The 26,351-nt window shown below is 42.9% G+C and overlaps 1 protein-coding gene across 1 annotated transcript in view; it reads left to right on the plus strand.

Moving 5' to 3' along the window:
- The window catches only part of BMP6 (bone morphogenetic protein 6), an 88,419-nt gene that overhangs the window by 56,543 nt on the left and 5,525 nt on the right, over positions 1-26,351 (plus strand). Inside the window, exons 2-4 of the mRNA XM_017808583.1 lie at positions 6,283-6,475; positions 19,412-19,560; positions 20,440-20,637. Of these exons, the coding sequence (XP_017664072.1) occupies positions 6,283-6,475; positions 19,412-19,560; positions 20,440-20,637 (540 nt within the window). The remainder of the gene's footprint in view (positions 1-6,282; positions 6,476-19,411; positions 19,561-20,439; positions 20,638-26,351) is intronic.

Genomic DNA, 26,351 nt, shown 5'->3' on the forward strand with positions numbered 1-26,351 from the left:
AGAGGGGCTACCCCTTTTTTGGAAGTAGTTATTTTTGCTCATTCTGCTTTTCAGAAGTGGGTGAATTTGGGGAGACCTGGCACGCAGAAGGGCAGCAGCAGGAGCAGTAGGCAATGGACTTGATGTAGGGGATGAATCTGTTGCCACAGCTGGGGTGATGGAAAGAAAGAGGCTTTTCGTGGAGAGTCTGAGAGGCTGTGTAGAGTTGCTGTGATCATAGAAGGTAGTTAAAGTTGCTGGGGTGAGAGCAAGATGGGAAGGAAGGATCTCCCCCACTCTTGTGCATGTTGTGCAGGGAAGGGTTTGCTTTCACACCTTGTATTTTAATGTGTTATCTGAGTTTCTTCTCTTTTAAAGAATGTCCTTACCCACTACTTGTGAAATGGCTTGTTAATCAAACTTAGTTTTGAGAATGGGAAAGTTTTGCTTTTTTTGGGTCTTTACAGTAAGGAGAAAATGGTCAGAGGTGGGACTGTTTGGGAGACTTGTTGTCTTTTTTTTAGATTGACCTGATGGGTTCAGAAAATACAGAGAAGCCTTCAGGTATATTGTGGGCATCTCTTCAGAGGATGTGCTGCAGACCCCATTCGTGTAAATCCATTGTGAAATACGAGGCAAATTTTAAGACCCAAATGAGGACTGTGTCTTGCACTGAAGTTGGACATCCCTCAGCTTGGACGTACAAACCCTTACATTCTTAGTGTCTTTTGCTTCTTTCTACAGCAACTTTGACCAAGGTTGAGGGGTTTTTTTTAAGCTTACATAAATTTTGAATTTTGTTCTGTGCAAAGTATTGTCAGCTACTATTGAAGAAATTCTGATGATGTAAGGTCACAGCAATAGATCAGTCATATATGTACTTGGTCCATTTATTAGAGGCTACTGCTGGAGCTGCAGTAATGTTTAAAGTATTTGAGACCTAATCCACTGCTTCATTGCTCCAGATGTGATAAACGCTGTTGACGTAGTGCAGAAATTGGTGACATAATACAGAGGAATTGTCTCTGCGCTGCTTATGTAGCTGTTGTGGTGAATCTCCTGTTAACAATTCTAGTTTTCAGGTGCTTTCTCATTTTATTAGAGGGGGGATCAGGTATGAAGGCGGAGAAGAAAGGAGTAGGAATGGCTTACATTTGCGCTCAAACTGAATTCATGAACACTTATGCAAAACTCACTTTGCATAAGCAGGGTATGAATCCTGGTTACTTTTTCTGGAGCATGGTAGCAGTGGCCCTGCAAAACCAAGTCACCATTGAAGATCTTGGCATGCAAAAGATTCTTCAGAAGTTTCACCTGTGCTAGGGTCAAGATGGATACAGAATGTACCATTCTAAATATTCATCTCTCATTTATTTGCGACCCTACTCCTCTGTGCCCTCCAAAGTAACCAGATTGTCACGGAAATCATAATTATTTATATAGAAAATTTATTTTAAAAAATTACTTCTGGAGCCATAGGTTATGAGCCTACCTGTTAATTTTTTTGGCTTTATTACCTAGACTGTGAGCTACAGACTTTCTTAAGCGACCATTTTGACTCTCATGTGAGCTCGTGACTTAACACTTTTCTTAACAGCTGAGAACTGGAGAAAATCACCAAGTATCATGACGGTGCTGCTGTTCTGAGTGAAAACTGTGTTTCCACAGGAAAGGCTGTTGACCTGTTATTTCTGCATACCAATTTACTTTAGAGCCTAAAAGAAATGCTGAAAATTCCTATGCAGAAGAAGAGTTTATTTCCATGACTGTCATTAGGCTTACATTTCCTTTGGTCCAAGGCATGTGCAACATAGTCAAATGGAAGTAGAATGGTATAGTTACCAAAATAGATGTGTTAATTTCTTAATTATTTTTTTTTTTCTGTGCAGTGTTTTTAAAGTAACAAGCATTGTAAGCAGCATGTTATTTTTAAACCAAGGACATTTTGTGCTGAAATTGGCTATTGCAACACTGGGTTAGAATTAGAATACACAAAATTCAAAACCACAGTAACCCTAATTTTGCCATTCTTGCATTTTTAACTGCTCAACAATAGTGCTGTGTTTGTATAGTATTTAAAAATATTTGTTAAGGGGAATGTAAAGAGCTACTGGCAGGCTCTTCTGTTAACTGTTTCTGCACATTCATCCACTCTGCTCAGAAATAAGCTGTAATGAAAACTCAGGGGTGAGTACTCCTGGTGTCCACAACTCACACCTCCTTTGCATCGCAAGCAAAGGAGCAGCTGCAGCCCCAGCCAGGACAGGGGCAGAGACCTGCATGGTGGAGTGGACAGTCCCTTTGGCTCAAACCACATACACCCATGATGGGCTAAAATCTGTTTGATATTTCCTTTCTGAACTCCCCTTGATACATACATACCTGGTTTTGTAGTCTCCAAGGACTTATTCCAGCAAATGAATAGTAATGTTCAGGATAATGTAGTCAAATCATGAACATGAGTTTTATATGGCTATAGTTCGTGTCATGATCCTACAAACCCTAGTTTTGCCTGGCTTGGTCCTGACGTTCCGGCCAGCACTGGGGGGAGAGGCTGCTTCCTTCCAACCTGACCCAGCTGTGAGCTGCCTGATTCTCCCTGCAAGAGCTTTGCGCAGTTGGGACATGCATATGTCCACCTTCAGATGGAAATTAGCTTTGGATTTCACATGTCACTGGTCAGATTGACCTGAAAGAATTCATGTGGAAAAAATAATGATTGGAAAGCAGCTTGAGAAATGATTTCTGCTTTTTGCTGTTGCCCTGCATTTTGGTGTATTCTGTCTGTATTTTGAATATGAGGTCATATGATGCATTGTAACGCGATAGCAATACAGACTGGGTAATCCTGGGAACCAGCGTCTTGAATCTTGCCTTTCCAAATTTTACTGTTGTAAAACTTGACTTCTTTGTTAAAAATGGACAGTTTCCAGGGAGCAAAAGAACTCCCAGAGAAGAACTGTTGGCATTTTATATTTTTAAGCTGTCTTGCTGAATGAAAACAGTTGATTATTAACTTGATGGTGTGACAATGAGTATATAGAACTTAAATATCTCACCACTCCCACAAAGAAAAAAAAAAACCACCCTCCATTGTATCATGGGAAGATACAGAGCCAGAAAAACTTTCCAACTCGTTAAACTTTTATACTTGCTTCATACATGCTTAATGTAGTCTTTTTTCCATCCTATGATGTTGTTGGTCTGCTGCTGGACGGATCACAGTGGAGGAGGATACCATCAGTTTAACAGTATTTCTTTCTGAATGTGCTTTTCTTATTACAGAAAAAGCTGAATTGCTTAATCTGAAGGATTAAAAAAAGGTTTCCTTGTTTGTGCATTTCAGGTTGTTTATTCTGCCAAGCCTGATAACGAAATCAGTCAGAATGTTTCCCCTGTAATCAGTTTAGTCAGCTTCTGTGATTGTGTGGCATATTCGGACAAGGGCAGGGAAAAAGGAAGAAAGTTTTTAAAAAACAGGAAAATACTATTGTAAATATATCAGGCAAGTTATAAACTGGGAAAGGGCAATTGGAGTCAAGCATCATACCTGCTGCTATTTGTCATGCTCTATGGTAGATGTTTTGGTGGGTTTTTCTTCCTCTGTGGCTTGTGTTTGACTTTTTAGACGAGGAGTATGGGAAAATACTGATTTAAAGGACTAGAGTTCGGTTATATCACTTTTAAACTGTGTATTTTTTAGTGGAGATGAGTGGAAATTAGGCCACTGTAGCTGACTTGAGGTGAGAAAGGAACAAAAAACCATTTTGGGCTCATTTTGAACCTTGTGCTGTGTGGGACGGCTCCAGGCTCTCCCTTCTCTGCACTTGGAGAGACCACATTGCGTCTTGATGTGGGGCAATAGCTGACAGGAAGCATCGACTATTCCTTTGCTGTCTCTGGTGTAACTTTAGTTTTCTGGCGCCCTGATGGAGTTCTGTTGCTTACTCTGGTTGTGTCCTTCCCCTTGCTCTTCCTGCTACTCCTTTATCATCCTCATCTGCGAGCCTGGGGAAAAGCTGCCTTGCTGCACCTCGCCCGCAGGTCAACTCATCCCCGTGACAGCATGGGAGGGGATGAGGGTTTCAGCTGGTCATTGCACTCGTAAGTGAGGATGTAGCAAGTTCTAAATTGAGAACTGTTGCTTCATATGTGTGCCTCTGCAAACCCGTGGATTTAGACATTCCCTCACCATTAATTACATCCTCTCGTCTTTTAGCAGCAAGTAAACAGGCCAAGTTGGGCATGTCATTCTGCTGCAAGCAGCCAAACGCAGTTTCTCGTTGGTTGGATGCTTGCAAGTTTCTCAAAGTATGTGGCTACTCTCTTTTGGGAGATGCACCCTGTGGGACTCTCCTCAGGATGGGGAATAACCAGGCAGCTCAGGCCCCTTCTTGGAGGATGTACGTGCAAGTGACAACAACCAGTCTGGTGTTGCCAGAGTTGTTCCCTATTAAAAGCAGGGGCGGGTGCTTCAAAGGGAAACCCAGATCACCCATAACTGATAGGCAGAGGGATAATTCCTAGGTGGCACTGGAATTGAGTGGTGCCATCATTTGCCTTGGTGCAATCTCTGACGAGATGCTGGGTGTCACCACCTCTTTTCTGGAAGCTACAGGGTCCAATCACCTGCATTTGTGAGTTGTTTGGCATCTAAGCTGCTCAGACAGATGCAGTGCAAGACTGACAAAATTGGCAGAGGCATCTGACTCTGGCAGCAGTTTGAGGATTTGCCTGTTTGCCTTGTGGGAGCCCTTAACACACCAAGTGTGGTGTCCCAGAGAATGCTAAGCAGCAGTCATGCAGAGGTGAAAAGATTTCCAGGCGAGCTTCAAAGAGAAGGATGTGACTAACTGTCTTGCAGGGAGCCAGGATGTGGACCCAGCCAGATGAGGCAGCTCACATGAAAGGGCTGCCAAAAGAAAGGGAGAGGACAGACAAAACAGGGACTGAGGAATGAGGAGGAACAGGCACTTGAGAAAGGTAGAGAGGAAAGTCTCCACAGGCTCTTTCCAGCAGCTGGGAGATGTCTGCTCTCCAGGGAGGTAACCTGTGGGTAAAGTGATGAACCTCAAGCACATTGGCTGTCGTTCCTGGCTCCGCTGCAAGCCTCTGCCACCTGCCCTTGGCCAAGTCACTCTCCTGGTGACTCAGTATCCCAGCTGTAAAACAGAGATTGCTGCTTACCTCATGGGGATGTTGTGAGGGTAGGCTCATAGATGCCTTTGCAATTTGATGTATGAAGTTGGGGGGAACAACAAAAAGTGACCACAAAGACAAACATGAAGAGAGATTTCTTCTTCCCTTGCTGCCTCTGAATGTACTCATGTTCCTATTGATAATATAATGGTGAGTTATTCGTCACTGATATATCCGCCTTCAATTGCACTAGTGGGAACAGTTTTTTGGATGTAATTTTGTATGTTTTAATAATATGTTAACGTTTTAAGCAATTTCTAATAGAAAATTAGAAAAAATAACAAACAATTAATCAAAGTCAGACTAACCAAGATGTAATCAAGTAATATGAGAGTGGAACTAGGAGCAGAGTTTTTAAAGGGAACCTCAAAAAGAGAAAACACAAATCCTAAGACATAAAGAAGGAATTCTGTTTTGCATCCGTCTTAAATCCTATAGCTGAGAATGTACTTGAGGAAGTCTAAGACCAGAAACCAAAAGGGGTCACTCATTAGCTCTCTCATTCTCAAATAAACTTCTGCAAAAGGAAGGGGAGCTCTGGTTAGCTTTAACCCTTAAAAATAAATGTCATGTTGATCGTATGCACCCACAAGGTGGTCCAGTGGCTATTTCTGGCTTTTCAGGGAGCCAGAAAACAGCACATTTTAGGGCAGTTAAGGTATTGGTTGACCTGGTGCTATGGCTTAGTCTGTGCCTTTATGTGCTAAAACAAAATGGAAGTACTTACCTCCTCTGTTGGAAGAGGGCTGTGAGACTTATGGAAATGCTGTAAAGAATGTGGAGATCTGCAGGTGGAAAATGCTGGGGGCGGTCACAGCTTCAGAGTTTTACACGGGCAAAATTCACGGTCATATTTCACCTGTCAAAGCTGGCTTTTCTCTAAAAAATAAAAAAACCCAAAGGAATTGGCTAGAGAAGAGGAACATTCATCTTCTCTTAGTACTGTATTTTTAGGGCTTTAATTGCATAAGCTTTCCTGGCACTTACCAAGGCTATCTTTGGAGAAAAAAATAAGATTCTTAGTGGCAGCATGTGGAAACCTTTTGTTGTTAAATTTTAGTCATGGTTCCTTTTTTTCCTTTCCTTTCCTTTTCCCATCTGCAGTTGAGTACGACAAGGAGTTCACACCTCACCAGCGGCACCACAAGGAATTCAAATTTAATTTGTCTCAGATTCCTGAGGGGGAGGCCGTCACAGCCGCTGAGTTTCGAATCTACAAGGACTGCGTTTTAGGAAGCTTTAAAAACCAAACCTTCCTTATCAGCATCTACCAAGTGCTGCAGGAACATCAGAACAGGTATGCAGGAGGGCCTTGCTCTGTGCCACCAGCTGCTGTCCTGGAGAAGGCTGAGCTTTACACTAATGTTGAGAGGACTGAAAATAAATATCAGGTTTGTTAATGTTAACAGGGTTATGTTATTGCATGGTCCTTTCCTTATGGGAAATGGGCATGGTAGAGTGCAAACGGACCCCAGCCAGAGAAAGTCCACAGTATTGTAGCTTGGGGTGTGACTTAGCTGCAACCTTTGTGTTGTCTTTAAATAGAGAAAGAATCTGACGAGGAGCAGTAGATTTTTAAACCAATGCTGGCATTGCACTTGTGTACTGAAATACACATTCTGCCTTTCAACTTAATCCTACCAGCATAAAAAGCATAGCCTTTTTGAAAAATACTGGTAATTAGTTCAAACTTGACCTGCTCACAGCTGGACTTAAATTAAAGTAAATAAAGCAGAAGAAAATTCAGCATGCATTTTGTATATGCAGGTACAAAATCACTCCTTGACTTTCAGTGGCGTTGAGAGAGGCAAAAGTGAGAGAGGCACAGTAGAAACTTGGACACAAAAAATCCAAACAAGTGTAAATGGAGTGATTAATTTAAAACCTGTAATGTTTCAGATGGAGGAATCATGTAAGGCTAAAAGATGGAAATACATGGTCAATTAAATGTCAGATTAATGCGGTGGTACAAAAGGGTTTCATTACTGGTCAGTACTGTAACTGTTCCTCTGCTGCAGGCATTAAAAAAAAAGAAATCAGCAGTGCTAAAAAAAAAAGCTCCATTTGTTTTCTCTGTGAAGGTTTCATGGATGTTTTCCTTTCTGCTCCTTCTTTCTCCAGCCTTTCCATTGGTACCATTTGGGGCACCATGAGCCTTTCATGATTGGCAGTTGTGAAGGCAAGATTAAATAGCTTGTGATTGTTCTATGGGGAGTGTGGCCTCTGGGGAAATGGAGAGAAATACTTGGGTGAATAGGTGATGGGGAGGAAGGTGTGAGTTTTAAAAGATCAGTGTTGTGCTTCCCTTTGTGCTTCGAGTTGCAAATTGCTGGAGTGCCTCCAGGAGTAACGTTCTTGCTGCTTAGGATGTTAACATCAATGCCCACTTGTTACATCAAGAGCTGATGGAACTCCAGACTGTCATGCAGATTTCATAGATGTTAGCTGTATTGTTCATTTAGAGCCACACTGAATAAAAAATGGCAAGTGTTGGTCTGCTTTAGATTCCATAAACAGAGATCCCACCTCTGGAGCTGGAGGAAAACCTCTGCCAAGTGTCTGTGGAAGCAATTGATACTCTGCTCTGTGACGGTCACCAAAGCAGGGCACAGAGCAGGAGAACTGTCAACTTTTATGTTTATATAACATTTTTTTCAGAGTAAACTGAGCAAGCAAATAAGACATTGCAGGAAAGAGAATAAAGTACAGGATACGGCCCCTAATATACCCCATTCCTAACAAGTTTACAAACTCTGTTCTGAAAATGACTGTGTGCAGCAGTGATGCTACAACCTTGTGTCTTTGTTTTACATACCATACCAGAAGCATGCCAAAATCAGATTGCTCTGTGAAGCTGTGATGTGCATCCTTTGGCACTGGGCACTTTGGCACCTGCATGTGCTGGACATCACTGGGTGCTAGAGACTTCCCTACGGACAGAGTAGAGGCAGCAGCTTGGGTGGGGACCACCAGGGTGGTCTCTGTCCAAAGCTGGCAAGTATTTTGGGTCTTTCAATTCCCTTCCATCATGTTCCTTCTGCTGTTGCTGGCGGCCATGCTGAGGGGATCCCACTGTTGGGACTGGGAATCATAGTGGCTTCCTCCAGATCCAGACTGCCAGCAATTCACTGTCCCTCCTGACATTGGCTAGGCGTGAACCACTGACCGAGGGATGAGTGTCTGTAGTTCATTACTAACCTCTGACTCATCCAGTCCCTCAAGGCTCCCTTTTTGTTTCTTTTTTCTTCTTTATTTATTTATTTTTACTGGGGGGAAGGAGGGAGATGTTTGGCTAAAGCAACTTGTGCTTCAGATGAGTCTGTGGGAATTGTCACATCATCCACACAGAGGTGGGCAAGATATGGCTCAGAGAGTTTTGCAGCTGTAAAAAGGACATGCCCTTTTCTACCCTTTTTTCCTTTCAGCTTAAAGGACTCTTTCATTTACGGGTAAAATATAAAAGCACATATGAAAATGTATGTGCTTCTGTATAAATACATGCATAGGTTTGTATTCTCTGTATATATATGCATATATATATACATATAAATAACCCCTTTTATGTTAAATATATGTAGGTGTTAAAAGACAGTTAAAATGATATAGTAGAAGCTGCTTATTGCTCAGTGTTATGGTCAGTTGAGGTCTGACTCCATAGGCTACTGCTGCTATAGATTCAAATGTTCACCCTCATTGGTGTCCTGCATGGACTTTGGCCTGTAAACATTCTTGAAAACAAATAGTAAAAAGTGGTATTTAGCTGTTCACTAATATCTCTGCATGGAGAGGAAAAATGCCTCAGATTCTTCTGGTGTGCCTTAAGGAACTATATTCTTCTGAGTCATTTTGGGTTTTGATCATCAATTCACTTACTTGCTTTTACTGGGGGGGGAAAAAGTCCCAAATGCTTTTTTCTCCCCCTTTTGTCTCAGTGGATTAATTTGGAATGCAATATTTTCTTTTTCCTGTTCAGAACACTGGAAGGTTAAGTTCTAAGAAAAAGAGTGCACTGGTTTTTGAAGGAACTTGCTAAATATTTGTAAGTCTTCCATTGAATTTTAGCAGACATCTTCTGAGCCAGAAAATAACAACCGCCTTTGACTTGAAAAAACTCTACTAAAAAAGTTGTGTCATGCTTCCTTTGGGCTAATGGTTTTGAATAAGAGCCTGATATTTCCTGACATTTTATGACATTTTATTGCATAAGGAAGAGTCTGTATGGATCTTGAAGTCTAGCTGGTGAATAGCAGGTGAGACAGAGGAGTTGATGTAGCGCCTTTTTTCATCTTTTTCTGCTGACAAATATTCCTTCTGGTCAGGAAAATTCATCTCTAAAGGCTGCAGAAGGTGCCTGTTCAGTGAACATCTGCAGTCTTCAGAGAAAGTTCAAAGACACCATGTTGATCTTGGATTTTATGAGGTTAACAGTTGTCTGAGGTGGTTATTGGTAGCTACTAAAATACTTTTGGGTGCAAATAATTTTTAACTGGGCAGCTTGCATGTATGGATTTAAACCATCAGTCTACAAGAGAAAGGCAGCAGGCACCTCTGGGGGAACATATATATAAAAAAAGGGAAACCTGCCTGCTTCTCTCGAAGAAAAAATTTTGGCAGGGTGGGAGATAAGAGAAAGCTTTAGTAAATACAAATCTTCACCAAAGCTTAGAGCCTGGAAGTATCCCTTGGCTCCAGTTAAGTGTAATGAAGTGGCTTAATTCAGTATTACTTGAGCAAAGGGAAAAAAAAGCTCATCTGGACAGTAAAAGCATGAGCGTGTGACTCTAGCCCAGATGTGCGCTGCTGCACGGAATTGTGAAGCACTGCTGGCTGTTCCCTGATGGCTGAAAACAGAACCAAGCCTGAGGCTAAAATTTCTACCAGTTGCTGAATTATCAAACTGATTTTTGCCACTTGTAGAAAAAGCTAAAAGCAAGGACCATGGGCCCATTTGAGACTGTCTCCTAGACAGGATTGTAAGCAGAGAGAACATGAACAATCAGAGATCAATGGTGATTGAAATAGCATAAAACCTCTGGGTAGAAATTTGACCCTCTCCTCATTCAAAGACATCAGAAATAAGAAAAAAAATACTTGTGAGGACTCCAGGCAATGAAACTCACATTGAGGACAGTGTGGTCTAAGTACATTCTCTCTTAAAAAAGAAAACATTTTTAATAGTGACTCACTTGTGTCAGTAATATTTTCATCTCCCCATTCCTTCCATGCTTTTGTAAGGTAAGAAAAATAGTGCCTAGAAACTAGGCTTTTGTTTTCTAACCAAACCGCAGTTAACGGCCACATTTTGTCATAACACAAGCTGCTGGAGTTGTCAGTGGGATGATGCAAAGAGATTAATGAAATCCTCAGGATGGGTCAAGCTTGTGGCCAGCCATCAGTGGTGAGCATTTCGGATTGTGTGGAAAAGAGGCTTCACCAAATAGGGCTGAGGTGACATCTGGTTTGCTCTGAGGGGGATGACTCTGGGTTTTGAAACAGGCTGTGGGCTGTAGGGGCTGACGCTGGGAGAGGGAACAGGCGATACATCTGCCGGATGTTGCTGCCCTTCAGCTTCTGACCGCCCAGAGTTTTAAGAGACTAGGCTGTTTGAACACTAGGGTGGGATTTTTTTCTTCCCTCTTTTTTTTTCTTTTTTTTTTCCCTTTGAAATATGCAGAAAACAGGGACGTTTGCCAAAGCACCAATTTAGGAGGACAAGTGGTATCAGCTTCCAGGTGGTTGTCCCACCGTGACCATATCTGACAGACTGTTTAGTTTCATCAGGCAAGAGCTACACAGACAAGAGCCTTATGCAGTACCAATGCACAGCTAAGCCCTGCAGCTTGCCTTGATTCTAAAGTGTAGCACGGATTTTGTGGAAGAATCAGCAAAGCCCTCTGTGATTTCTGATACCACTTGGGAGTGGTCTCAGAAGTCTCACTTGCTGTGTAAGTGAGACCTTTACAAGGGAAGGGAAGAAATGAGTTTGTCCCTGAAAACAGCTCATTATTTAAACAGTTTTGTTCTTGAAACTTCCATGTTCTCACCCAGAGAGGTGTCGGGTCAGGACTAGGGAAGGCAGTTTATGGTTGATCAAAGATGTTAGTCCTCGGTTTGGATCATCAGTATGTTTTCAAGTGTAAATATCCTGCTAATGCAGACCTCAGAACACTCCCACACTGTCCAAACAACTGATCTATGAAAAACACAGTGGCCTATGTTAGTGATCAAAGGAAGATACGGTACCTTAATGGTCAAAGTTTATTAAACAGTTTCGTTTGCACCCAGAATGAAATATGAGGACATGACGGTCAGAAAGATTCCTCCTACATGATAAGACACGTGTGGACAAAAGTGAGCCCTGCAGAGCGACTGCCTGGGGACCATGTTCTTCTACTGAACACAATTCCTAAAGGGTTAAGGCACTCATTGGCTTTTAGCTGCCAGTTATAGTGGTAATAAAGTCTTCCTCTTTGCAACAGGATATTTATACAAATGTGGTCCGAGCTTCTAACCTAAAGGGCAAATTGATTCAACGGCAGTGTTTATAGCTTAGAAAATAAATAACCGTCCTCAACTGGGTTTTGGAATGGGTTGTGTAATACAAATGACAAAGATAGCATCAATCTGTTTCAAGTTGGGGTCAGATTTGTATATAGTGTGTATATATTTGTATATGATAGAGCTGTTTCCATGATGCTATAGAGAAGTGTCTGCCCACATCTCAATTCAACTTCCACTGTGGGTGTGTGATTTGTTGTGGTTTGGGCTGGTTGGTTTAGAGTAGTTTGAAAGTCAAAGTTATTCTGGATGAAACTCTGAAGTACTGTAGCCTTCAGTACTGCTAAAATACCCCTTTTTCTTACAGAATTGTAGTTAAAAAAAAAAAGAAATATATCTCCTATCCCTGTGACTTAGGATGATTTTTTCTTTTTTTCACTGCTCCTGTTGGTAAAATGTTCATTCCTCAGATCTGTGAAGCTCAAGACCTTAAGCTGGAAATAGGGGGACACCTTTGCATTCAAATATCTGTATTGGCTTTTCTGGGGATTATCACAGACCTGTAGGCTGAACTTCCCATATTCTTGGTGTAGGGAGACCACATCCTGTAGGTCTAGGCTCTGATTTTCCAGTCTTTGCCACATTCAGCCTTAAAACCTATGTTTCACCCTGCTACTCTTCCAGTGAGTCTGGAAGACTTAACCCCCTGCCTTTGCAGATTTTGCAGCCAGGATGAGGCATGCAGTGATACAGGGCAGCCTTTTCAGCCCAGGGCAACTCTTTTCAGAGAGAGAAGTGGAGGTGTGAGGTTGAGCGTATCTATCCCTTCTTGCGTGTCCCCATGTCTGGATACATCCAGGATGGCTTTCCTCTCTCTGTCCTGAATTGCAGAACCCCCTCCAGAGTGTCTCCCAGCATCTCCATTCTGTGCTTTTTCCTCTGCTGGCTGGCAATCCTTGCAAATTAGTGCCCAGCTGCTGGTCTTCTATTCCACCTTGGAAGGAACTTCGTTTGTAAGTTGACATTTCTTTGTATTTCCTTCCTGGTTTCTAAGAAGCTCTTATAGGATGTGCATGTCTCTCCTGGTCCTCTGGCCCACAGATGGCATAACTTTTTCAAGATAGTTAAACTGAGCCTTACTTCTCATGAAACAATAGAGACTACCTTTGCTTTCCAGTAGAGACTGCCTTTGCTTTCCATGGCAGCTCATTCCAGGGGCTGGCATTTCCCTGCCCGTGGGTCTCTGTACAAAGGAGCACTGATTAATTAAATTTTGTATGGTGCATTTGAATCTTTGGACTACTGGTCATTTAGTTGTTAAGGTTTTGTATTGCATCTCTTGGCAATACCTCATCCTGTGGGAGCTCCACATAAAGTTCATTCTGTAAGTAATACTTTTAAACTCGAAGTAGGAATTACATCTACTGCAAGATGGTGGATGTAGAGGTTTGAAAAGGCTGCGATTTCAAAGTTTTATCTAAGTGGAGTTCTGTTTAACTCTCTAAGACTGAGTCAGTTGCAAGTAGATTTATTTGTCCTTCAATAGTGGAATAATTTTGCTAGCTTGCTATACACAGGATAATTTTTACAGAAAGTTGATGTCAGTGCAAACTAAAGATTCTGATCCTGAGGCGGGCAGAGGAGTATTTAGAAAGAGCGTTAATTAAAATGTAGATTCCACACTTCTGTGCAAAATTCCCTTTTGAGAAACTGCTGCTAGGCAGTCTAGACTATTATGTCAACTTGTCTTTGAAGAAAAGTAAACAAAAAGGTTCAGCCGAGGAAAGTTTTAGAGACTTATAGTAATTAATGCTTTGGTAAATGGCTGTTGATGCGTAACAATCCTTTAAACACCTGGGTAATTGCAGGCTTTGAAGTTGGGCCAAAAATGTTGTTCCAAGATATGCAATTAAAATGAGAGACCTTTAACTTAGTAATTTTGAAGGTGAGATTTCTGTTTGTTCTCACTGTCTCCCTGGTAAAACTTCTGCCTGGTCAGGGAAAGAAGGCCAGGGAGGGTGGGAAGCTAAAAAAACTAGTTCAACAGATGCTTCTTTAAATTTAGCTTTTTATAGCTTTGGTGTTTTTCCTGTAGCAAAGTTCCATGTTGTAATGTGTATCCAGAACAGAAAAATTATTTTAATGTGAACATTTCACTAAGTATAGTAAGTAAGAGAAACCACTTGACCTGGTTACTAATTTGACTGAATTCTAATCTAATTAGTGTTCAATTAAAGAGAATTAACACCTAGAGACATTTTGTTGAAAGGTTTACACAGAGGTTTCAGTTAACAAAATATTTATCTTAGAGGGGGGAAAAGCACTGAAGTTAAATGCAAGCTTTTTCACCTATAAATGCCCTGAGTACATGGTTGGGATGCTGGCGTTAAGAATAGTAGCTACATTTGATATTTATATCTGACAAATCGGCTCACTCTCTGAGGACACTGGAGCTAAATCCTGCCTTCTGAATTACACAGGCCATATTTCTCTGGTAAACTGTGTTCTCCTTTCTGTTTATTGCAGCCACTCGTGATTGCTTTGTTGACCTTTGCTTTTCCATCCTTCTCCAGAGTCTTCTGAAGGCCATGGAAACACTCCCATTTATTTCTTGGTACTTGAGTCCATACTTTAGGGCCTTAATCCAGAACAAAGAACTCCTGTTTCAAGTTGGGAGTTTCTAATTTGCATCTTTGTATTTAATATCCTCTCTTGTATCAGGAAAGCTGTTTAAGCTCACGGCCTCAGTTTCTCCTATTCACTTGTTTCCCTTTAATAATCTAAGATTAATACATATTATGCCTGCAGCAGCCTTATTATGGAAATCATTAACTGAATTCATGCAGATGGTTAAGCACACTGAAAAGAAAGATGGGGCTGTTGGGCACCTTAGTGACAATGAGATGGCAGTAACTGTGTAAAAACCCAGAGGCAGGTTTAGGCAGAGAGAGTGTTAAGAAACTGCCTGTTTTGGTGATGAAATTTATCTTCTGTACACTGAATTTTAAAGACCTGTGGAGGTGCTAGAGGTCTTGTGATGTCTCTGACATCTGAGGTTGCTTGGGCATGCAACCTTTGGACTGACTCTGCTTTATTCAGCCTATGCTCCTTCCTGTCTCCTCAGTGATGCTGGCTCAAACATTTCTTCCAGCCTTTCTTTTTCTAGTTTTTCCTGTTCCTCATGTTCCCTTCCTGTTTCCCTCGGGTTCCATCTTGCCTCTGTTTTTCTCAAATGCTGAAGTTTTCAAATATCCTTCCATTAAGATGACCATGTCCTCAGTTGCATGCTTCCTCTTGGAAGGTCACTGCCTGCCTCACTGCACGGGATCAATGTCATCACTTAATGACTAGAAATTCGATACTTTGTTTTATGTGGCTTGCTCAGTATATGATCCGTTTCTCACCTTCTTGTCCACTCTTAGATTTTTCTTTCACTGTGGGCTTGCATCTACTTGTGTTTAGCGCTCTTCAGCATGATGTCTGACTGCTTCCTAAACTATTTCTTTTTTGGACATGGCTGTAAGGCCTCATTCTTGTCATGCATATACTGGTGAGGATCAACTTCCTCCAGTAGGTTAGTTGCCACTTTCAGATGTTAATTTTTTCCTTTCTCCAGCACTGCCCTTTGGCTTGCAGGAAACCCCTGCTCATCTGCTGTATGCACTTCAACTTTTGTAATAGGTTGGGCCATAGGGTGTGGACCTGCTAAGCAAACACTGTTGGCAAAAGTGGTCACTGCCAAAATCAGCCAATAATCCAGCATCAGGACTGGTAATAAGGCTGTGCAGCAGCTTTAGCTTTCATGTTTCCTGTCTTTCTTTTGTAGTCCTATTAGGAGAGGAATGGAATAAATGGGTTTTCTATAGTCTTCAGAAAGCAGAACTGGAGGAAGAAAAAAAGTGCAGTTGCGTATGTGTGTTTCCCTCTGAACATTGGGGCAAGAGTGGAAGTGGTAGATTCTCATCACTGACATCTGTCAGCATGGTTGTTGGCAGCTGTGTTGCCACAAATGGCAGCAGTAGCCCTCTGGGAGCCATCAGTGCAGGAAGATGCCAGTAGTTTCCCAACTGCTAGAAGCAGAGAGATGCTGAGTTGGGAATAATGGGCCTAATTCACAGAGATGTGGTGGCCATCATTCTACTCCCTTTTCTCTGCAGAATGTTTGCTTTTATTCAGGGTCTCTCCATCTATTCCTTGCATGTGATGCAATGATGACTACAAAAAATCCTCCACCTTTCCCCATCTAATGAAATATTCTTTCCCTTTGACTAGAGAGAGAGAGATGAGATATTCTTTCCTTTTGACGTCCTTTCCCTTTTCCCTTCGACCAAAGGCTAGCTTGGGAGATCTCCCAGTCTCTGTTCCAAGATCAGACACCATACAGCTTTTTTTTGCAGAAGTAGCAGAGATATCTCGTCTCAGACACATGGCTTGTAGGAAAGAGCAGATGCCCCTCAGGTGATGCATGGTATTTGGTTTACCAAGGGGGAAAGAAGGGGAAAGTATGTTCCTTGAATACAAGAAGTCCAGAGAACTTTGTTGCTAAGCTCTGAATCTCTATTAAACCTTTTTGGGCAGGAATTTTCAAGTACTTACTGCTTGGCCAAATTTGAGGTGACTTTCTTAAAGGGGGAGAGATGTACAAGATTTCTATTCTGGAAAAAATAAAGGAAGTGCTTAGAGGCTCTCAGTTAAATAGTTGAAATTCTTTCTTATGTGAGTAAATTCTTTCTTTCCTCCCTAATTTTGTCTTTGGAAATAGATGACTGAATATTCTTTTAAAACCTTCATACCAAAATGAAAACTCGTAAGAAACTATATGCAATTCTGTGCAGCATGGTGAGGTTTGGGTGACAAATATTAATTAAAACCAGGTTTAAACAGAAAGTATTCAGATGTGTTACCTATACATCTACTATGACCTAAAGTACTTGTGGGATGAACCTTCAGCATTGACTTCATCCAGTCAAACAATGCAAAAATCAGTTGAAATTTTTTACAGAGAGATTAATCAGACATTGGAATGGGCTGCCCAGGGAGGTGATGGATTCACTGTCCGTGGAGGTTTATAAGATGAGACTGGATGTGGCACTTAGTGCCATGGTCTAGTAACCACGGTGGTAGTGGATCAGGGATTGAACTTGATGATCCTGGAGGTCTTTTCCAACTCGATTGATTCTATGATTCTATGAATAGCAGAGCTGATTGAAAATCAGTCCTGTATGAGACTTTTTGCAAAAAGTTAACTGGACTGGAAAACCCAGTTGTCCATTTTTCTTCGTGCTGCAAAGGAATTAAAATCTCTCCAAAGTGAATGTGACAGACTGGGATAAAGTGGATCATTCTTGTTTGGTACGACTGTACTTTGGTTGTGCAGTTTGCTTATTATATTTGTGGAGGACACTAAAATGGGGGACACCGATAGAAAGGCAAGTCTGTGTTTTAAGTGATCTAATAATGGTGGAGGTTCAGTCTGGGGCAGGGGAGGGGGAGGTGGGAAGGGAATGTGATTTGGGAGAAAGGACAATTTCATTGGGACATGAAAAATCAGTAATGTAAATACAACCTAGGAAGTGACTGGGTCCTTTGCGGTTCAGCAGCATGAATCTAAGGATTATAGTAGATCACAAGGTGAACGTGAGTTAACAGTGTGAGTTTTGTGAAGAAGCCAAAATCATATCCTGAGATGTATGAGTAGAGGCACAGTCTGTGAGACACATCAAGATTATCCTTTCACTGTACTCAGCATCAGTGAGATCTTGATCTGAGCTGGGTCGATAAAGAGCAATGAGAATAGTCAAAGTCTGTAAAACGTGGCTTGTAAGGAGAGACTGAAGATATTGTTTTAATAAGAAGGGGATATTGTTGTGACATTTAAGTTAGATAATAGAGGAAAAAAAAAAAAAGAACATGAAATGTTTCAAGTGAAACCCATTCAATTTCCTGGGAAAATGATGGAGCTCTGGAGGCTGGCAGCCTGTAAGATCAGGTGAGGCAAATGCCTTTCAGGAATGATAGGGATGCAGTTAACCCTGCCTGGAGTTCAGGGGAATGGGCTACATGATGCCATGTGGCCCATTTTGGTTTTACAGCTCCCCCCTGTCCAAGTGCCTTCCCAAAGGGCAAAGCAATGGGAATATAAGCTCCCAGCCTCCTCTTCATGTTTTTGTAGACCTGACTAATCCCATGTGTTTGAGTGTTCAAGAGCATTTACTCTTACAGAGCTCTCTGTAGAGAGGAGTTAGAGTAGCTCTGTCACAGAGTTACCCTGTTACAGAGATCAGAAAGCAATTGGTGTGAGGGGGAAGGTCAGAACAGGTGCTAGGAAAACCCCTTTTCAGATATTGTCCATTGGAGAGGCCTGATGTGTAAGTCATGTTCAGAGGTGGGAATGATCTAGCAGTTCATTCCTCTCATCAAACTGGAGAGGGAACGAGTGGTTGCAGCTGCTGCTTGCAGTTGTCTTTAAGCAACACTTCAGTTTATATACTCTGCCTGGGAAAGCCCAAATCTCTCAACCTTAAGGTTTCCAAAACATGTAGCAGCTGGCCAGCCTTAGCTGCTTGCTGCTGCTGGAGGTGAAGGTCAGAGTTGAGCTTGAACCCTTGTTCCATTGGAGGAGTGGTGGCAAAGACTCCTGTGGGAAAGGCTGTTGAGTCAACCACAGAGTGTGCAGCTACCAGTGAGGTGGAGGAAAGCCTCCATGCTGTAAAAATAGCTGCACTAGGAGCCCTAATATACTTAAGTGCTTATTTTTCCATGTGTGATCTCATGCAAGCCAAGCTGCTGGGCAGCATGACATAGCAGTTGGCCAAAAATAAAATATAACTCAATCAAAATGATTTTTTTTCTGAAGTTAACCTTTGATGGGTAGGAGGGACAGGTACTCTGTTTTCTCATTTCCATTGTTCCTGTTAGAAAAAAAGGTGCAAGAGGGAAAGACAGATGAAGATGGGATTGACACCTGGTATCTGTTTTGTGATGATAGCCACAGGTTAAGGATAGGAATTGCAGCTTTCTTGACAGGAAACTTATGCCTGTAATACAGCAAGAACATGTACATGGGATTTCTCTGTGTGCTTCTGCAGCTGACTTCACTGAACTGAGTTTGGGTGAGTATTTGACGCTGCAAAAATGGTATAGACCTAAAAGCATTTGAAGCTGAAGTCCATGAAGGAGGTGCAGCACCAGCAACCTTTGAACAAGGCACTCTAATCCTTGTTGATAAGCCTTAGAACAATGTCTTTAGAGCCCTTTAGAGGTTCATTTTCTTTCACTGTTTGATGCTTGGCTGTTAGTTGATTTTTAGGGTTTTTTTTGTCAGTTTTGGTAGGCCTACATGTGGCAGGTTGATACCATGAAACCCCTATGACAAAAGCCATTGAATGCCTGGACATGCTGGTAGTTTGACCACTGTCTTGCCAGGGTTAGCATTACACTCTTCAGGAAGAAGAGAGCCTTACTAATCCCTTGCTGGTGGAGAAGTGGACAGACCTGAGGAGTAGGGTTGCTTTCCTCTTAGAAAATGTAATCCTGAATTTCATATGTGAAAGCATGTGCATCTCATGGCAAAACTCTGGATACACGCTAGCAGATTTGGGGCATTGTTTTTTTTTTTTTTCTCCTAGCTATTAACATAACTTATAACTACTTCAGGTTTTGTTTCTGTAACGGCAAAAGCCAGGGTAGAAGATCGCTGACACCACAGTCTTCTCATTACGCTTCTCCTCTGCAGGGCCTCTGACCTGTTTCTGCTGGACACACGGGCAGTGTGGGCATCAGAGGAGGGCTGGCTGGAGTTTGATGTCACTGCGACCAGTAACATGTGGGTGATGAACCCTCAGCACAACATGGGACTGCAGCTGAGTGTGGTGACCCGGGATGGTAGGTTACGGGCCAGGTAACACTAGTCACCTCTTGAGTCCCTTGGATGTTGTCTAGAAGTGGTGCTAACAGAACCCAGTTGGGATGTGGGGGGGTGGGCACACTAAGCAGCTCTAGCCAACACCATGAGCAGGGCGTCTGAGGGCATAAGTGGTGGGCTGTCAGTTATTGGCTGTCCCATGATGGTCATGTCTTTCCCATAAGTGAGGTCAGGTATCTCTAGACAGTACCAGGATGAGCTGGTGGAGGTGGGTTGGGGTAGTCTCCAACTTTGTTTTCTTTCTGTCACTTCATGCTGGAGTTTGGTACACCTGTGATGTGAAGTAAGAGTAGAGGGGCTGTCCCCTGTTTTCCCTGAGGAAATGTTAGTGCCAGCCTCTACCTCCCCAGTTGGGCTGAGAGCCCATTCCTCTGCTCCTGACAAAAGCACACCATCCCTTTGCCGTCTGCTTTCCCTAGAGGTCTCCTAATCTCACGTCTGCTTCTTGTGTTTCACAGGCAGCAGAACTAATTTCGTGACACATCTGGGCATTGTGTTGTATATATCTATGTATATAACTCTTTATAACAGAGTAGAGAAAATAGAGAGTTAATTTTTTTTTACTTTATAGTTATATAGAGTAAAAAAAGCCTAAACTGGAATAGAGATGCCAAAGGGATACTAAAGAGCCAGATGCTGCAGTGAAGTCTCTTGTCCAGGATGGAGTGCTGTTGTAACAATGCCTATAGGCCGTGGTGGCAGGAAAGGAATGTTTAGTGTTTAAAGAAGAGTATGAGCAAGAAGAAAAGAGACACTGCTTATGGGGATGTTGCGATGCTGAAAGGAGCAATCCACCTGCACTCTTTTTTCTAACATTCACTTTACTGTTTGGTTTGAAGGTTTCAGTGTAAATCCTAGAGAAGCAGGCCTTGTAGGGCGAGATGGCCCTTATGACAAACAGCCTTTCATGGTGGCCTTCTTCAAAGTGAGCGAAGTTCACCTACGGACCACTAGGTCAGCGACAAGCAGGCGCAGGCAGCAGAGTCGGAACCGCTCCACCCAGACTCAGGACGTTTCCAGGGTGTCAAGTGTCACAGGTAATCATGTAACACAGGTAATCATGCAGCACAAGCTGGGATGACTTGTAATGTTTTCATTTGCTTTGGAGTTGAAAGAAGCAAGAAGAGGGTTGTAAGGTGGGATGCTCTTCCCTGGGGTAATAGGTTACATCTGCAAGGGGTTGGAAGAGGAGATCTCACGTAATAGACTTACAGGAGTCCTCTTGAATCCAGGGTGGAGTCCAGACCCCCATGTGAAGTTGCGCCCATTTATTTCAAGGGGATGAGATATTTTAGCCACAACTCTTGTGCTTGTAGGTTGTTTGCTATGCAGTATTTGTCTAGGATTATGCCCTAGAAGTGAAGTGCAATATTTGAAAGACTCAATCTCTGTGTGCACTGAGATTTATGGTATTGCACATATGCTTTCCCAGCAGAGTCCTCTTTCAGATTTCTTTGGAAGAAACGTGGTAGAACAGCTCGAGTTGTTTTTTTTTTTTTAACCTTGTGAGAACATCAGTGTATACGTGGTGAAGCATATTTCCAGACAGGCAAAGAAGTTTTCCTGTTTACTGTGGAAAGGTTGCATGTTGCAGGTGTTTTACAGCAGCCTTATGAGTGCTGTTGTGGGCTGGTGGGGCAATACAATAACTCTGAAATTTTTATGCAAATTGAGAGAGTCTTCTGTCTTCTAAGTCTTACCTGTTTTCCAGCCACTCTGCCCTCCATCACAGTGCTGCAAGTCCTTCTTCATTTAGTACCTTCTTTCCTTTGAAACATTTTAGCTCACTCCAATTTACTTGATTAATTTGCTTATGCTGCCCCCTTCATTTCCAATAGGATCCCTTCCCTTCCCGTCTCTAGAAATGACTATGCCCCAAGGAAGAGAGGCAGTTGTATTTTTTAGTCTATGTCCAGTCGCAGCACAGGGAGATGAGCCAGCACTGCCAAAACGTAGCTGGTGTGAATCTGTAGGCTTTCACTTGCTCCTCAATGCTTGGGTTGTGGGTGAGCCATCCTGCACCTGAGGTTGCTCCATGTTGGCCATGGTAGTGGGAGCCTGCAGGGAACAGAGCCAGGATGGGAGCCCTTCCAGGGCTGGTGGCCAGGGTCTGTGCATGGCCATGTGTTGACTCAGCCAAATTGCTCCAGCCCATCATGGTGAGGGACTATGGGCTCCCATCCCATGCTGTGCAAGGGCCAGTGTGAGTGTGAAATAAGGCTTCATGGATTTTAAGGGCAGGAGAAAAGACTCAGTCCTGCAGCCTGGCCTCCCCAGGGGAGGCTGGCCACTGCCAGCATGGCATTGCTGGAGGAGTTACCATCTAATCTGGCATGAGAGCCCTCTGTCAGCACCTTCTGTGGGTCCAAATTTCTGAGACCTGCTTTGGTCCTGATTTCCTTCAGGTCTCCAAGCTGCAGATTTAAAGCTGGGCATCACGGCTGCTTACTGAGTTACTTTCCTGCGTGATTAGTTTGCTAAAACAAAATTTTCATATTTTTAAATCAGGGAAAGTGACTCAAAGCTCCAGGGGGAGCAGATACATTGGGCAAAAGGGACATTTTTACATTGCTGCTTTCTTGACTACACCACACATCAGGTCATAAAATTCTAAAATGACAAAAAAGGGAAAAAATAGCTGGCATTCTTTGATCTCAAGGGTTTTTTTGGGCTCTTCTAGCTCAAAGCCAGCTTTAATTTAAAACCTGGAATTTGGCATTTCAGTAGACAATAAGGTATAGTTGAGACTGTTAAGGGCGGGGGAAAGGAGAGGAGTTTAAAGTTAAGATGTATATTTGGTTGGTTTCTGTGTTTAGAAAAGAGAGACTACATCAGCTTGTTTCCCTTTGTAAGTGTATAACTCTCAGACTCTGTTCTCCTTAAGAAGTGGTTGATTTAACAGCCCAAGAGGCACCAATGACCAATAAAGGTTTTTAGCATTAAAGAGATCACAGGATTTTTTTATAATTCTTTTTTAAATGTGAGGATGTCTACGTCTATGGCCCTGAAGGCTGCCTAGTTCTTCTGAGGGTGCCCTGATGCATCTGGACCCAAAGCGGGTGCAGAACTGGGTTGCATCTCCCCATGTGTGCATCTTCCTCTCTTGCTGTATCTTACGTCTTGTCAAATTTTTGGTCTGTGCTCTTCCTCAAGCTAGAATTGCTGCTGCCTACCAGGGCTTGAGAGCAGTTTCTCTCCTTGAGAGCAAGTGGTTTGGTGTTGATGGTTTTTTTGGTAGATTAAAACTTCCTTTCTCTATGTTAGTGAATGCACAGGATTTTTTCAGTCCAAAAAGGAACCCCTTTTCCTAAAGATCCTGTGAGTTGTTTTGGGGCAGTATGGTTTAAAAAGCCCTATTTGCTGTCTAAATATGGCAGGAATTTCAAGTCCTGCAGTTTGGAGTGCCTGAAGTGTGCTGCTGGGCTGGTACCGGACCTGGTGAACCGGGAGTTAGGTGAAAGCATGCTGCTGTGTGTGGGAAAGGGACCCCACTATGCTCCCTTTGACATGCAGTTGTTGTCCTGCAGTCAGTACCAAGAGCTCAGATACTAAGGCTATGGCCGTGGCATAAGATTCTCAATGATCTGTATTTTTTTGCCAAGAATAATTATTTCCCTGTATTACAAACACGTAATTATGATCGGCTTGTATAAAGCAGAACTGAGTAACACCCACGGTTATAAACTGCTTTGACATAGAGTCCTGCATCAGTACATTCCTGGAGCTAAGCTCAGTTCTTCTGTAGAAGGAGGACGAGCAGGAAGAAAAGGAAGTATTTTCACCTGCTGAGTCAGAAGATCACATGCCAACTCTGGCCCAGGACGTGGAGGAACGAGGTGGGTGGGAGGAGTGTGCAGGTGTTTCTCTGCTGTTGTCTGCAAGATCTGGAGCCCCTCACTCAGCTGAATCTTTCAGTGGATTGAGCTTGTTCTCTCAGACTCCACACTGACCCTCTGGTTAACTGAAGAGATGGGGACTGTCTTCAGCATAACAGATGGTGACCCTCTGCCATACAGCCACCTCCATGATTTACAGTTTCTGCACAGGCCTATCTCTTTGTCTGATGGCGATAATCCTTCTCTTCTGCAAGTCAACTTTCAGGCATATCTCTTTCCATCAGCGCTTCCTGATGGAGAGCATTGAAACGCCTGACTTTGGGCTGTGCTTGCTGCTCTGAGTGAAAGTCAAGCAAAACTCTTTTTCCAGTCCTTCTCTTTAGCCATCCTAGGGCCCTTGCTCCATGAAAAATGAAGAGGCCCTCCAAGTGGCCTTTCCTTCCAGCAGACATGCATAGCACCAGACAGATTTTCCCACGTGTACGGGAACCAAATATCGCAAAGGGCAGTATGCACAAACACTGTAGTCAAATAAAGCCAAATGCTTTTGTGATGGCAAGGATCTTGTTAACAAACTTCATTATCTGGCAGCCAATCTTCCCTTCAGCACAGTGCTTGGATGCAGACTGGAGCAGTGTGGCCAGCATTTCTGTTTGTGCCTTCACATGGGGGTTCATGTCAGCCCAACATCTCCCCTTCTTCCCACCCAAGCAGATCACTTTCATGTGAAGTGGGCTGTTATTAAGTGTGTGATCAGTTTACACCAGCTTTATCCGGGAAAATCACCAAAGTCAAACACCAAGAAGAAGGGGCTGGCCTTAGAGACCTCTGTCAAAGCTATTTTGAATCACGAAGCAATTAATTACTGTGTGGAATTTGGTAAACTGGCACCTGGGGAGCAGCAAGTGTTCTCATTCGGATCGACCTCAGTAAATATTTATATGTTCTTTGCCAGCACTTAACGTGGGAGAGGTTATAGGAAATCTAGGGTTAGTGCATGAGTATCTGTAGGAGGAAGACTATTAGGGTCAGGCTATTCTCTTGCCCTTTTCAGCAACACACATGCCAGTGTCCAGCCTTAAGAGAAACATCTGTGCTCGCAGAAAGTCAGACTTGGGGCCTGGTGAAAGCAGACAACATTCAGTGCAAACAAGCTGCAGGGACAAGCCATCTTAACTGTGCTGTTTTAACTATTCTGGGAGTTATTTTTAAGTGCAGAACTAGGGGTTTGGGTTTTTTTAAATCTCTGTTTTAGACAAAATAGTTTGCAGTATGATTAAATGCAGTGCCTTGTAAATGCCAAGCTAGTATTTCTGAATTGGTATGTTCAGAGGAAAAAATAGAGATGATTTTGCTAAACCCACAATGAGCCTATAGGAACTCCCAAAGCAGCTCTCTAAACTCTCAGAGATTTTAAGGGTTTCTGGCAAACAATCCTCACGAATTGTGCTGTGGCAGTGTAAGCTGGCCCCATGGAAGTTGTTTGCAGCATCCCCCCTGCTGCAAGCTGCCTGCTCTTGGCCCTCCTGGCTCCTTGCTGCAGGGCTGGTAGGAAGAGACATGAACCCTGTTGCCTCTTGCCAGTTGGATCTTGCACTGCTGAACCACCTCAAATGGCAGTTTGGGCTAAAACAGCTGAGCATGCTGGCCTGGGGTAGCTGATGCTGCTTTCCAGGCTTTGGAGAAATTGTGTCGTGGAAGCCAACTTCAGTAGCTCAGTGAGCTTTAGCTCACTGCCAAAACCCCTTGACTGTGTGTATTCTTCTTTTTTCAGGCCCATAACTGGATGCACATTCAATGTACGTGGCTCTAGGGCATATGCTGAGCCCCTAACTGTAGGGAGTGGGTCATGACTATGTGCATCTGTTTTGCTGCATTTTTTTCTCCAGTTCAGAAAGCCACTGCTAAGGTTGCTTAAAGGTTTGTAAAACCCCTGAAGCTGGGCTAAAGTAGCTTCCATGAAGTAGACATAGTAGGCAAACACATAACAAGAAAAGAGGGCAGGGGATCTCAGGGGTGAGGGAAGAGTGCAAATCCAGGGAGAGGGGATGTTTAGTATGCTGGCGTTTCAGAAAGCAAAGGCTCAGTCTGGGCAAGTGAGAAGATAGAACTGTCTGCATCTGCCTTGGATGGAGAGCAGCCAGCGCTCCATGCAGAGTGTGAATCAGGTGACTCCAACCAGTGAGCTGAGGCGAATTTTTGGGGGCAGTGTGAGAGAGGACATGTTCATAACATGTTCTGCTTCATGTAGCTTGTTAAGCAGCTTTTTTTCCCCACCCCTGTGTTTTCTTAAACTTGTGATTGCTTGCAGCCTTCCTTCCTACTCCTGTTTTCTCTGCCTCCCTTGCCTTCTCCCCTTTCCTGTAGCAGATTTGGGTAAATTGTAGCTGGATTTGGAATGTAGCATCATTCTGCCCACTCAGTTGTGAATAGATCAACTCCACTGTAACTCCCAAATACAGATGGTTTCCTCTAAGCAAACTACATATTTCCCATTGAAGAACAATGAAGTTGTGTTTTCAGGTACTTAAAGGAAAGCCTTTGATCACTAAAAGTATATTCTGCTCATTTTTTCCCCCTCATTATGACCAGATCATTTCAAAACATCTCATGCTAGAAATTTGCTCCTGGGCTGAGCCAGGGACTGAAAAGCTTCATCTGAAAAAAACCCACCACACCCTGGTTTCTTCTGGGTATGTCTGGTTTGAAAATGGAAAGCTCAAATAGAGAGACTCTCCTCTGTCCTTGCTACCGTGTGCTCCTGAAAGAGTGAATGTTTATACTGCAGCAGGCTGTTAACCAGCTCTGCTCACCTGATTAAATCCGTGATTGAAGCGAAGCTATTGAAAGTCTGAAATGCAATCCTTGGAGTTTAAAACCCAAGCTGCTTCTAAAAACAACTCTCTAATCTTTGG

This window comes from Lepidothrix coronata, unplaced genomic scaffold (genome assembly GCF_001604755.1).
Source record: "Lepidothrix coronata isolate B3197 unplaced genomic scaffold, Lepidothrix_coronata-1.0 Scaffold23, whole genome shotgun sequence".
Taxonomy (NCBI): domain Eukaryota; kingdom Metazoa; phylum Chordata; class Aves; order Passeriformes; family Pipridae; genus Lepidothrix; species Lepidothrix coronata.